This window comes from Nyctereutes procyonoides, unplaced genomic scaffold (genome assembly GCF_905146905.1).
Source record: "Nyctereutes procyonoides isolate TBG_1078 unplaced genomic scaffold, NYPRO_anot_genome, whole genome shotgun sequence".
NCBI lineage: Eukaryota > Metazoa > Chordata > Mammalia > Carnivora > Canidae > Nyctereutes > Nyctereutes procyonoides.
This window is the reverse complement of record NW_026575133.1, coordinates 34,052,738-34,065,307: the sequence shown is the minus strand read 5'-3', so window position 1 is coordinate 34,065,307 and position 12,570 is coordinate 34,052,738. Positions and strand designations below refer to the sequence as shown.

The 12,570-nt window shown below is 51.2% G+C and overlaps 2 protein-coding genes across 13 annotated transcripts in view; both read left to right on the top strand.

Annotated features, from left to right (window-relative positions):
* Positions 1 to 8,436, top strand: part of SEPTIN2 (septin 2) — a 33,989-nt gene extending 25,553 nt beyond the window's left edge. For all 4 annotated transcript variants that reach the window (XM_055345969.1, XM_055345967.1, XM_055345970.1 and 1 more), the window contains 4 exons: positions 1,307 to 1,390; positions 3,295 to 3,352; positions 4,737 to 4,845; positions 6,427 to 8,436. In XM_055345969.1, coding sequence (XP_055201944.1) covers positions 1,307 to 1,390; positions 3,295 to 3,352; positions 4,737 to 4,838 — 244 coding nt within the window. In that variant the 3' untranslated portion in view covers positions 4,839 to 4,845; positions 6,427 to 8,436. The remainder of the gene's footprint in view (positions 1 to 1,306; positions 1,391 to 3,294; positions 3,353 to 4,736; positions 4,846 to 6,426) is intronic.
* A 1,383-nt stretch (positions 8,437 to 9,819) lies between these two features.
* The window catches only part of FARP2 (FERM, ARH/RhoGEF and pleckstrin domain protein 2), a 94,375-nt gene continuing 91,624 nt past the window's right edge, over positions 9,820 to 12,570 (top strand). For 3 of the 9 annotated variants that reach the window (XR_008667102.1, XM_055346208.1, XM_055346202.1), the window contains exon 1: positions 10,452 to 10,960. The gene's annotated coding sequence lies outside the window, so the exon portion shown is untranslated. Of the gene's footprint in view, positions 9,889 to 10,449; positions 10,961 to 12,570 lie in introns of those variants that run through there. The other 6 variants (XR_008667101.1, XM_055346210.1, XM_055346207.1 and 3 more) reach the window with 4 other exon arrangements.

Sequence of the window (12,570 nt, the reverse complement as noted above, 5' to 3'; positions counted from 1 at the left end):
ACTTGCATAGCAGGGCTGCTGCAGCTCGTTGAGGCGGGCCCTCCCTGCGGGGACCCTCCCGGGGGCTCTTGGTGACTTACGCTGCCGAACCCGCCTGTCCCTCTCGAGGTTAGCACACCCTCCTCCCTAGTCTCCCAGCTCTCTTGACACTGAACATAGACCGGGTCTAAACTGTGGAACGGCCACACCAAACATGGGACGCCTCCTGCTCTGGGGGCAGATGTTCAGGCTGGCTGCAGGGCAGCTTCTGCACTCCCGGCTGAAACACGCTACCGCTCCAGGTCCGCCCCTGGCTGCGCTGACGTTCTTCAGTGCATTCTTAGCGCCTGCAACAGACCTCACTGCAGAAACCCACGTTTTCCTCTAAAAAGTAAAGTTCATATTTAGTGACATAAGCGCAGTTGCTGTTATTCTTTAATCAAGAGGCTAGAATAAAGGGTGTTGCTAAAACCTAAAAGCCCTTTAATCCATCAAAGAATGGACAATCTAGGTAAATTTTGAGTAACTAAAAATTGATGTATAAGCTAACTGAAGTGTATGTCTTAGTTTAGCAATTTTCAGTGAACAGAAAGCACAGGAGCTACAATTAACTAAGCTTTATCAAATAGAATTCCTTCACCTCACAGGAGCCTAGGGACGGGTCCTTATGGTCCTGCTGCTGTCTCGGAGGTACGGATGGAGCCCCTCCTGTGCGTGGTGTTTCTTAGAGTGGGGGACAGCACGCCAGCCCTCAGCCATCACTCCGTTTCCCTACATTCTGAGCAGACAGGAATGTGTTATCTGTACTCATTCTTGACTATTTAAGTATTTGAAAAAGCTGAGCCAAGAAAATTAGGAATGTTTTCTGATATGATTAGAAGATTCAAAGTGCTATTTCTAGTTTATCCAAAATATTAATACTTTGATCGTCTTTTCCATAGCTTAAACTACTCAATTCTTTCATCTTGAGAAGTCAAGAGTATTTAAATTGCATGTTTTTCATAAGGTCTCTGAGAAAAGTATGTTCTCGTTTACCTAAAACAGACATTGTTTACCTAAAAGGACCCGCTGAAATCTGTACCTCTGTGCACTGGTGACGGCCTCATGCGGAGCTTGGCAGTGCCTGGTGCTGTGGGCTGGGCTTCTGCTTGTTGGCTGTGGGAGGGAGGAGACAGACAGACGGCTGCACAGCTTCAGCCCTGTAGCTGAAACTCCAGCAACTTTGTGGACAATTGCGCAGGTCTCGGGTAGGGTTGGGGGTACTGGTGCTTCTCCCTGCAGAGGCTCCCACACACGGCTGGCCTTGCCGTGCCCTTCTGTCTTTCAGCACCCACATGCAGGATCTCCAGGAGGTGACCCAGGACCTTCACTACGAAAACTTCCGTTCTGAGAGGCTCAAGAGAGGCGGCAGGTTGTTGCCCCCACCTCGTGCAGTCCCCCTCTGTCCGTGTTGTGTCACAGAGCCACACTGTCCCTCCTTCTTCCTGTCCTACTGGCCCTTCTTGACTGTAAGCCACATGATTTGGTTTCCTACTCAGAAGCTGTTACCAGGTACTTGCTGCTAATGTAATTGTGTCGTGCTTTTTTTAACCTGTTGAACGTAGCTTTGACCATCTGCATGCAGAGAACAGCCCTAGGTGTAAAGACCAGAGACTGGTCTCAAGCGCATCGCTCTGTCTAAATGAGGACAGACTTACCTGGCATTAAGAAATGCAGATCTCAAAAAAAAAGAAAGAAAGAAAGAGAGAGAGAGAAGAAAGAAAGAAAGAAAGAAAGAAAGAAAGAAAGAAAGAAGAAAGAAAGAAAGAAAGAAAGAAAGAAAAGAGAGAGAGAGAGAGAGAGAAAGAAAGAAAGAAAGAAAGAAAGAAAGAAAGAAAGAAAGAAAAAGAAGGAAGGAAGGAAGGAAGGAAGGAAGGAAGGAAGGAAGGAAAGGAAGGAAGGAAAGAAAGAAAGAAAGAAAGAAAGAAAGAAGAAAGAAAGAAAGGAAGGAAGGAAGGAAGGAAGGAAGGAAGGAAAGAAAGAAAGAAAGAAAGAAAGAAAGAAAGAAAGAAAAGAAAAGAAAAGAAAAGAAAAGAAAAGAAAGAAAGAAAGAAAGAAAGAAATGCAGCTCTCTGGTCAGCACAGATGCACCCTGCTGCCCTCGCCTTTCCTCCGTCACCATCTTAGAGGTTTTATTTGAGATCTGTGTTTTGTGACCTGATTTATGTTTGATCACACCACATCTCTGCTTAGCTTTAGGGATCAGATAAGTGACCTCCTGCATCATTTATAGCAAGAATTTTCTGTACAGCAGTTGATTCCACACACTTGATCCACAGGAGTAGTCCGAGGAGTGACCCTCAGTGGGTGGCTTGGAAGAGGCAAGGATGTCCAACTTTATACACACACACACACACACACACACACCCATTTCCTGTATATACATGTCTCCAATAAAGTTGCATTTATAAATCAGGCACAGGTAAGGGGTTAACAGCAGCAATAATAAAAGGAAAGTTACAGCGATAGAGTATAATCAGAGTCACGTGATTGTGGTCTGTCTCTCTCAAAATCTCTTCTTGCCCTGCATTCACCCCTCTTCCTGTGATGATGTGAGATGTTAGAATGCCCACATGGTGAGGTGAAGTGAGGGCAGTGACGTAGGCACTGTGATGCAGAGCTCGGTTCCTGCTGACCTTCTGGCGGCACTTCAGGAGGATCATGTGCCTTCGGACCACGGCCGAGCACAGGTCCCTGAAACCACACACAACGGGCCTGGCTGTACTACAGTGTGTTACAATATTCACATTTTTGAAGTCCGGTGGATTTGTGTATATATACGGGTGAACGTTAAGGCTTGCTTTACTGTGTTGTTTACTTGGGAACCAGATATTAAATAAGGTTTTAGAGGCCGATGAGGAAGCAAAGCATGCGCTCATCAAGAGCTGTGTCCTCACTGCTCAGCGGCCTCCTCAGCCTGGACGCTCAGGCCCTGCTCCTTGTTCAGGTGTGCTCGTCACAGCCTGTGTCCGTTAAGAAGGACTTAAATTAAAACAGTGTTTTCCTGATGGCAGCTGCCACTCCTCCAGTAAGTGAAGACGAGAGTGTCCGTCCCCGTTTGGAGTTAGAGAAGTTTCTCAAATTCACCATCTTGTGATGTGCTTTTTTTCATCTTTCTTTCTTATTTACTCACGTTAATCTGAAAAGTGATAGATAAGTAATTTTAAATATTTTTCTCAGAAATGTAAAGTCCAGTTTTACTTTGGATATTTGTCATCAGAAATAACCACCTAAGCTTGTTACAATATTGTAATTGTAATTTCTTTTAACTCCTAGAAAAGTAGAAAATGAGGACATGAATAAAGATCAGATCCTGCTGGAGAAGGAAGCAGAGGTAGGTAGAGAGGCATATTGGTGGTGTACGTGCACAGAGCATTACAGTTTTCCTTTCTTATATTTTTAAGAAATATATTACACAGAATCTATTTTATTTTGTATATACCTGTGTATAGTATGGATATTGCTTTCCATGTATTACCATTTGCTGTCCAGCCATTTAGTGGGAAGAACTTGGGCTAGTGCACATTTAGTAATGTTAGTCCTAGAAGCCTAGTGAATTTACTAATTTAGTAAAGTATTCAAAATACGGTCGTTTTCCCATACATAGACAATAATGAATTGGAAAATATAAAGGAAGAAACTGCCACTTACATCCATTAATAAGAATTTTAAGAAATGTGCGGGACTTATATGGAGAAGAAACTAGAAAACCCTACTGAAAACAATTTTCAAAATGCAAATGGACACATGACTGTAGGCAAGACTTTAATTGCAGAGATCACAGTTCCCTCTGAACTGAATTCCATTCCTGCACAGTGGTCTGGTTTGCAAAGTTCTTCTAGGGGAGAGCGAGGGTTAGCTCCTAGAAATCCAGAGGGTGTGGGGCGCCTGGGTGGCTCAGTGGTTGAGATCTGGCTCAGGGCATGGTCCCGGGTCCTGGGATCGAGTCCTCCATTGATCTCCCTGCGAGGGGCCTGCTTCTGCCTCTCTCTCTATGTTCTCATGAATAAATAAATAAAATCTTTAAAAAAAGAAATCCAGAGTGTGGCACAGGCGTGATGGGCTGATAAAATCCATGTCTAGAAGTGGGTCCGAAATATGGAAAAGCATCTGGTAGAGGGTCTGTTAGAGCTGAGGAATCCAAGCATATCTGGGAAATCCTCAAATAGGCCAGTCTTTTAGAAACGAAAATAAAACTCACTTCTTCGGACAAATTAATTCAATATGGATTAAAGTACTTAAATGTTAAAAAAGCGTGACCACAAAGTTATTTGAAGAAAATTGAGGTCAGTATTTTTTATAACGTGTGCCTGGAGGCCGTTCCAAACGAGTGGAAACTGTAGTGATGAAAACTGAAGAGGGTAGCAGAGGAGGTGCATCCACCATGTGGAACAGCGGGGGCCTTGCTGCCTCGTGGAGAAGCCCCAGGCCCCCTCCCCACCAGGGAGTGGCAGCCTCTTTCCCACCTTTTAGGCTAAACAGCATCTCCTATTCTCTTTCCTAATTCTTCTGTTTGTTGCTAATTTCTGTTTCTTATTTGAATTGTATTTTATCATTTGCTTAGTTTTTCTATTGTTTGTTCTTTTACTGATTCGTAGGAGTTCTTTGAGTGTTAACTCTTTGTCATGTTTTGGGGAAATATGGAAGTTGAAATTTTGGGACTCAAAGAACACCCAGAAAGAGACCCAGTAACGTGTCCCTGTGTCCTGTGCCCACAGCTCCGCCGCATGCAGGAGATGATCGCAAGGATGCAGGCTCAGATGCAGCTGCAGATGCAGGGTGGGGATGCTGACGGTGGGGTCCACGGGCACCACGTGTAAGATAACGGTAAGGCCTAGGAGGCGGGGTGCTCATAGACGCCCCAGCGTAACGTCACGACAGGCACTTCCTTCGGTCTAACATCTTACATTTTGAAGCTCTTTAACTCTGTCACTAGCATTTAAGGAGACTGGGCATTTATAAAATTGAAGCTTCTCAGCTCTGCCTGTCTGCTAAAGACTTTCTTTTTTTACCTGAGCTTACAAGTACGATTAATGAAGACAAATTAAATTTATTAGTCATGCAATTGAGAGAATTTTGCAAGTGTTATTTAAAACGGGTTATGCAGACCAAAGATGGGCCAGGGACCTCAAGGAGACTGCTGACTTCCCACCGTTCGCCACAGCTGTGCTTGTCCCCTCCACAGTCAGTGAGTCATGGAGATGTCTGGCCTGGTGTGCACAGGCCCTCTTGTTTGAAGGGAATCTGCAGACACCAGAGTCCTGGGACCAGGAAAAGACAAATGTCTACTTCCCTCTGTCCTGTGGACAGGTGGGCATTCAGAGCCCCCTAGGTGACTGCTGTCATCATCTCCCACAGGAGGAAGCAGCTGCGTGGGGCTGGGGCGGAGGCCCACGGCTCTGTGTGGAAGAGAGTCGCTTGGGGCTAGGCAGACCAAGGCGGTACTGGCCACAGGCACAGATCTGGGGCCGGGGAGCTGGGGGTGCAGGTGCAGAGCCCACTACAGGCGGGGGCCTGGTCCTAAAGGCAGGAGAATGTTTGTAAAAGGAGGAAGGTGGCATGGGGACATGAGTGAGCTGGGGCTTAGCTGCCACAGGGCAGGATCGAGGAGACAGAGGGTAAGGAGCCTGGAGCATCTGTCAGGAGTGCACCATACAGACACACGAGGGTAGAGGAAGGATCTGCAGGGCTGTGCTGGGAGCGTTGGCCGCCCAAACAAAGCCCCTGCCCTTGTGGCTTATGGGGAAAGGTTTCAAATACATAACGTTCCGTGTCACCAGTAGTTACTGGAACAGAAGTGTCCACGTAACCTCCCACCCAGGCTAGTGTTCATGGTTTACTTTCAGCATCATGTGAACACCTTAGAGCAGTCCTGATGATTGTGTGCTGAGTCCACACGGCACTAATGAGGACGCTATGGTGTGTCTGGGTGTGAAATTATTTGCCTGTACTCATATAACTGGTGAAATGTCAGTACCTCCTGATCCCATGAGGCTGATTCTGCAGGGGCAGATTAGGCGCCTGGCAGGGAAAGGCTGGTGAATTAGAAAGAGACAGGACTCCTGAGCAGTGGGGCTCCTTTGAGGCAGGAGGGAGTGACAGATGTTTGCTCATTTTCTCTGATCTCACTGCTTCTCTTTTGAAAACTTCAACCCTGAAATTATGAAGATTCCACTTTAGGTAGATACAATGAAGTTATTTTTTTTTTGCATATTCTGCAATTTGCTGGTACTCTGGTTCCCAAGAGCCTCATAAATGACTTTTAGATTTTAATAATTCTGGTCACAGGAGCCAACCTTCTGCTCTGTGTGCCCTTTGTTTAATACAGAGAACACTGCTGTTAATGGTCTTAGCAGTGAGCATTGTTGCGCCACTTCCATTGAACTATGTTGTGTTTTGCTTTTCCAGAAGACACTTTGCAAGATACAGAAGATACAGAGAACATTCCGCATGAGTACCACGACTGCGTGTTTCGAGAGATCATTGGAGGGGGGGTGCCTATCCACATTTTACAGTACCTGTGCCTGAGAATTTAATTTTTTTTTAAACTTTCGATGTGTTTTGTATGAAGTACTTTTAACATTTCTATTTCATTGCTTTGTCATACTTTATATTTTGTGAGGTGAACCTTCCATTTTCATTTTTCTTCCACCTTAACTAACCACTGATTTTGGAACTGATTTCCAGGATCAGTCCGTATGTATAATTAACATTGAATTTCTTTGATTTGGCTGGCCTAACTGAATAATTGTCGAGGAGCACTCTTGATTTCATTTCTAGAACATTCAGATTTAGCCAGCATGTGCCTGGGTGCTAGTGATGTGGCCCCAGTGATAGAGAGAGGTGAGCTGGCGTCTGCAGGGCATTTACTTACCAGGTCACCAACATGGAGATTCTCTCTTGCTTTGCTTTGCTTTGAGCACATCTGAAACCAGTTTTGCTGCTATAATCCAATACTGTTAACTCCTGCACACTTACTTTTTTACCAAGTAAAACAATAGAATTATCTAATATGGTATGTGTATACTAAAATAGCTCTTTTAAAAACCGGCGGTTTGCTTCAAACTTTAAGAGGTCTCTGGATTCTGATGCTAGGTCATTTTTTAAACTGCTCTGCAGAGAACCTGCGGCAAACCACGTTTTGTCGCGTTCCCCACTGATGCTGGTTATACTCTGCCGTGGACAGCAAGAGTCTGTGAACTCCAGTTTTCATATTACAACGTTCTTACCCATACAGAGAGCGCCAATAGACGATTTTTACTCAACTAACATGAAAAGTTACTTTTTAAAGGAAAATTTAGAAACCAGCTTTTTTATGCTTTTTTTTACAGCACTCTGATGTGCTTTCTGTAACTACAGGTGTACGAGATCTTCCTGAGCCGTGAGCGTCGGGGTCCTTGGTGGAAAGCCCTCTGAACCCAGACCTGGCCTGAGGCTCGTGGCCCCATGATGCCTGAGTGCCAACCAGGTTTTCCTGATTTGGCTTTCCTTTTACTGGTTCTTTAAAATTTTTAATAGTTTTCTGAAAGGAGGCAAATAGCGATCATTTTATATGGAAACTGTTGTCCGTTTTTAGCCATCATCGTGTCCTTCCCTATATGTCCTACAAACCTGCCCATCTGCCAGGTGAAACTAAGAGACCTTTCAAATCTGCCCCATGGTCCAACTGCTTAGACGCCACCCATCAGACCTGTCTTCTGTGCTCTGTGCCCTTGGCCCTCCCCTTCCGTCCAAGGGGCACTGAGGCCCCAGGGCTTGTTATTTTCAGCATTTATACTGACAGTGGGAAAGTGGTCCCCAGAAAGTGATGGGTGAAAGGAGAGCTGAAGGGAGCAGGTGCTGGCGGTGTTTTCAGTTTGCTCTAACAGGAGGAATAGAGATGCAGAAAACACCCCGTCTCCCCCCGAGGATGGGAAGAGTTTTTGTTTGAGTCAGACAAAATAAAGTGACATGGTCGAAACGTTTGTCACGGAGGTGGGCTACAGACAGCAATCAGGTGTCCCAGGAACTTCGTCTTCTCACTGTTGCACCAGCCTTAGGCTTAGGCACAGGTGTACAAAGTTCTAACAGGAGGAAGTGTTCGCTGACGTTAGAGCACCTCCGTACAAGGCCAGTTGTTGGGTTATTTTGCCTTAAAGTACACTCGTAAAAGGCCCTGTGTGTGTTTGAGTAAAACTACTAGGGCCAGCTGCCACCCGGTAAGCATAGTGCGGGGGTGGGTGGACCCACACTGTCTCACTTCTAAATCCCCCTTTGTTTTCCTGCCCAAATCTAAATAAATACTTTTACTGATAATTGCTTTTACTAAGAGATCACCTTTACTTATAGAAACGTATTTTGAAAACTTACTTTACACAATGATTTTGTATTCACTGAAACTAACCTTTTATCAATAAAGCACTATTGTTTGGCTATTAAGTGGATAGTTGTTGGTTCTTTATGAGGGTGTGAAATCTTCTGGGAAAGGTTCAAAGCCCTGCAGAACAACTGTGCCTGAAATCAGGAGGGATTATTTGCACCAATAACCTCAGTACCCAACTTTGCATTGGCGATCCCAGCCCAGAAGAGAGCCATAAAGCCTAGGGAGAAATGCGGGGATCGGACCGTCTACTTAAAGTGAGACGTGTGCTAAAAATTAGCACTAGTCAGAGTTCAGTGATGCCTGCTCACAAATTAGAGAATGGAGCAGGAAGAGGGATCTTGTTCACCGTAGCAGTAACTACTAAACACCTAGAAGCATAAACGACTGGAATAGATGTAGGAATAGCTGCACCCATCGCCTGGAAAAGATCTCGGAAATCACTTCTAAGAAGAGGGATACAAGCGCTCTACGACTTAGGAGGGGACATGCTGTATGCCTGGACCGCTAACCTGGTGTCCGTGGCTGGATGGCCCTTTGGCTGCCCCCGCCAGTGCTTCCTGAACCACCCTCTCCGGTCTCGCAGCCTGTACTCTCCTAGTTGGTGCCAGTGGGGGCCCTGCAGCCTCCAGGGAGTCCCTCCCCCCTGACGGGGCTCTCCTCGCCCCCAGCAGCCCTGCACACCTTTGGGGGGCGGGGTCCAGCCCGGAGACGTGTGTGTGCCCCACTGGGGGCGGCAGGACAGCCCCCTGGGCTCATGGGGCTGGGGGCCAGTCAGAGGAAGGGTCTCAAGGGAGTGGTGGGGGACAAGGGGACAGGAGGTGGAGCTGAGCCCCGGTCCCCTTGTGCCTGCGGACCGCCAATTCTCCGGCCTCCAGATCTGGCCCTGAGGGCAAGTTGAGAAGGGTCTTGAAGGATGTGTAGGAGTTCGCTGAGTCCTTGGAGGAAGGGGTGTGTGCCCCCGTGGTCGCGGGCCTAGGGGCCCAGGAGTCGTGAGCTAAAGGGCGACCCCCCCCCCCAGGGGCCGGTCTCCACCCTCCACCGCGGCACCGCCTCCTCCGGGCCTCCCCGGGGCCTCCGCGGGGCCTGGTTGGGGCGTCGGCGGCCGCGGCCGAGGCTAGACTCGGCGGCCCCGGGAGCGCTCGGGGGGGGGGCGGGGGCGGCTGGGCGGAGGCGGAGCCGGAGGGAGGAGCCGAGGCCCCGCCCCCAGGACTGGGCTCCGCCCCGCGAGGCGAGCCCGGCTGGTTTGCATTCGACTCCGCCGAAGCCCCTCGCCCCGCCCCGCCCCGCCCGTCGGCCAATCAGGACCCCGCGGGCCGTGGCGGCCCCGCCCGGAGGCCCGCCGACCAATCGGAGGCGCGTCCGCGGAGGCGGGGGCGGGGCCAGGCGGGGCGCACGGCGCGGGGCGGGGCCAGGCGCGGAGGCGGCCGCGGGCAGTCGGGCGCGGCGGGGAGCGGCGGAGCGGGCGGGCCCCGGAGGCCGCGGCGCGACGGCGAGGGCCGGGCCGGCGGGTGAGGACGCGGGGCGCGGGCGGGGCGGCGGGGCGGCGGGGCGGGGGCTCGGGACGCGCGCGGTCCGCCGGCGGATTCCGGGCCCGGGCTCCGGAGGCCTTGCGGTCGGCGGGCCCCGTGCGAGGAGGGCCCGGGGCTGCGGAGCCGGCGGCCGCGTGGAGGCCCGGGGCGGGCGGGATCCTGCGCGGAGGCCTTGGAGGGTCGGCGGGAGGGGGGGGGAGGGGGGAGGGGGCAGGGGGGAGAAGGGGGGAGTAGGGGAGAGTGGGGGGAGGGGGCAGGGGGGAGTAGGGGAGGGTCAGCGGGAGGGGGGGAGTAGGGGAGAGTGGGGGGAGGGGCAGGGGGAGTAGGGGAGGGTCATCGAGGGGGGAGGAGGGGGTAAGGGGGAGCAGGGGAGGGGGAGTAGGGGAGGGTTGGGGGGTGTAGGGGAGAGTCGGCCCCTGAGGTGGGGGGGGCAGCCGGGGCAGGGGTGGTGAGGGGCCGGGGTGCAGGGGAGGGTCCCTTGGGGCCTCTGGAGTAAGGAGGGGGTAGAGGAGGGTCAGCCCTGGCAGAGTCACAGGTGGAAGCTCGGGCTGGCTGTGACCCCAGCCTCTCGGCCTTCCTCACAGCGTGTCTTACAGGTGGGAACTAGACATTAGGTGCCCATGTTTTTAGGGCACTGAGGTCTAGGAATGTTGCTAAGGCCTGGGGGAGGCGTCCGGAGGAAAGCGGGGAGCAGAGCATGGCCCAGGGAGTGCACGTCCCCAGGTCGCGGGTCGCCTTCCCCGGGCCCCCCCCGGCGTGCTGGGCAGTAATGGCTGGGAAAACAGACATTTAGTTATGCGTGGAAGGAAGTAGTGTCAGCACCTAGGGTGAGAAGAGGATGGAAGATTTAAAACCCGGGGCTGAATCCTTAAAGGCTGGTTTTGCTTTCTTCGTTTGTTTCCACGTTTCCACGGGCGCTTCTGCTGGACCACGTGGACACGTTTGGTGACCGTCAGGGGCATCGGGGTAGAGCGCTGGTTTTGCGCCGACTGCGTCAGGGCGGACAACACAGATTTTCTCTCTGCCAGAGAGACGGGGCAGGACGTTCGAGGTAGGCGGCGTGGACTGACCTTTACTTGTAGACCAAATGGGATTTTAATTTTCTGCATCTGCTGTTTTTTGAAATTCCTGTGAGTTCCTGCACGAGAGAGAGAACTGTGTGCGAAGGCCTGTGAAGCCTTCACGCTGGTTATGCCATTGGCCCTCTCCCTGACGGTCTAGAGGGAGACCTGGCCGGTCGCATAGCCCCGCGCGGGAGCAGAGGAGGTGGAGAGACCCGTTTAGGATCGCGCCCTGGCCCGCGCCCTGGCCGTGCCGCTGCCGTGCCCGCGCCTTATTGCAGATTCCCACTGTGTGGTTTGCACTCGGCCTCCGGACCGGATGCAGACGCGCAGGTTCCAAACTGCGCAAGTCTGCGGGCGCGTTGGTGTGTGTGACCGTCCTTTCAGAGTGGGCTTCAGGGTCCTTCTGTCCTAATTTGTTTCCCAAAAAAGGAAGTGTGTGTGATACGTTCAGTCATCTCTGTTCCTTGTCAATAAAATGGGGTTAAAATTCAGCTCCGGCGCATGGTTGTTGCGAGGGCTCCGCGCCTGTAGGTGAGCTGCTCCTCAGACTCTGGTACACAGCAGGTGCTTACCTGCCCTTAGCCCGTGTGTCCTCAGGCGGAAGGATAACCTGAGTGGACAGTGGGGCGGAGCAGCAGGACGTAAGAGGGTCCTGCTGCTTTGGGGAAGGATAGGACCTGATTGACAAAGTGAAGACTGAGGCGGGCATCGTTCCTTCTGTCCACACGTTGTGGCTTCTGGTCACCACTCCCCCTCAGTAGTCAGTTCTCTTTCTGCTCCTTGCCTTTTCAGTTTGTCCCTGTTGTTCCTTTACCCACTTTCTTGTCAGCTGACCAGCTGCCCCTTTCACTCAGAGGGTGGTGAGCATCGCGCACGCAGCAGCGGCGGTGAGCATGCCGGAAGACCCCGCTGTGAAGTTTGTGCAGCCGAGGTCACTTGGGTTGTGCTCTGAGGTCTGTGTGTCCAGAGCATCCGCGGATTGCAATGGGTTCATCCACTCCAGGTAGACGGACGCAGAGCTCCCCGGTTGGCTTGCAGGGTGCCTACGGCGGGAGGAGACCGCACACCGCGGACTCGGCGTCGGGTTGAGGCCCCTTGCAGAGCTGCGTGCGCATCAGCAAGTCACTAACCTTTCTGAGCCTGAGTTCCTGGATATACGCGACGACGGGGGTCCTGAGGGCTAAATGAGACGATGTGGGCGTGGCGTGGCCTCCTAGCAGCGCGACCTGTGCGACCCTGTGGCTGTTGCGGGGCGCAGCAGGACCCTCTTGAGGCCTGACCCAGATGCCCTGCTGTGGAGGCCTTCTCCGTCTCCTGCCACCCCCCAGATTCCTGTCTGCCAGCCCCACTGTCCTTTCTCAGTGGTGCCGCCCCCATTGAACACACTTCTGTCCTCTCCCACTGTGACTAGGAGGCTTCTTGCCCCTAGACTCCCATGTTCTTACATACTTAGACTTTTTTGATACTGAGTAGGTGCTCAAGAAATGTTTGTAAATTAGTCAGATTTCATTTGGAGCAAGGGCAGGTGCCAGCTTTTATAGCGCCTGAAGCTTATGCAGCTGGGGGGAGGGAGTCTCATTAAGAAAAAGAATACGGC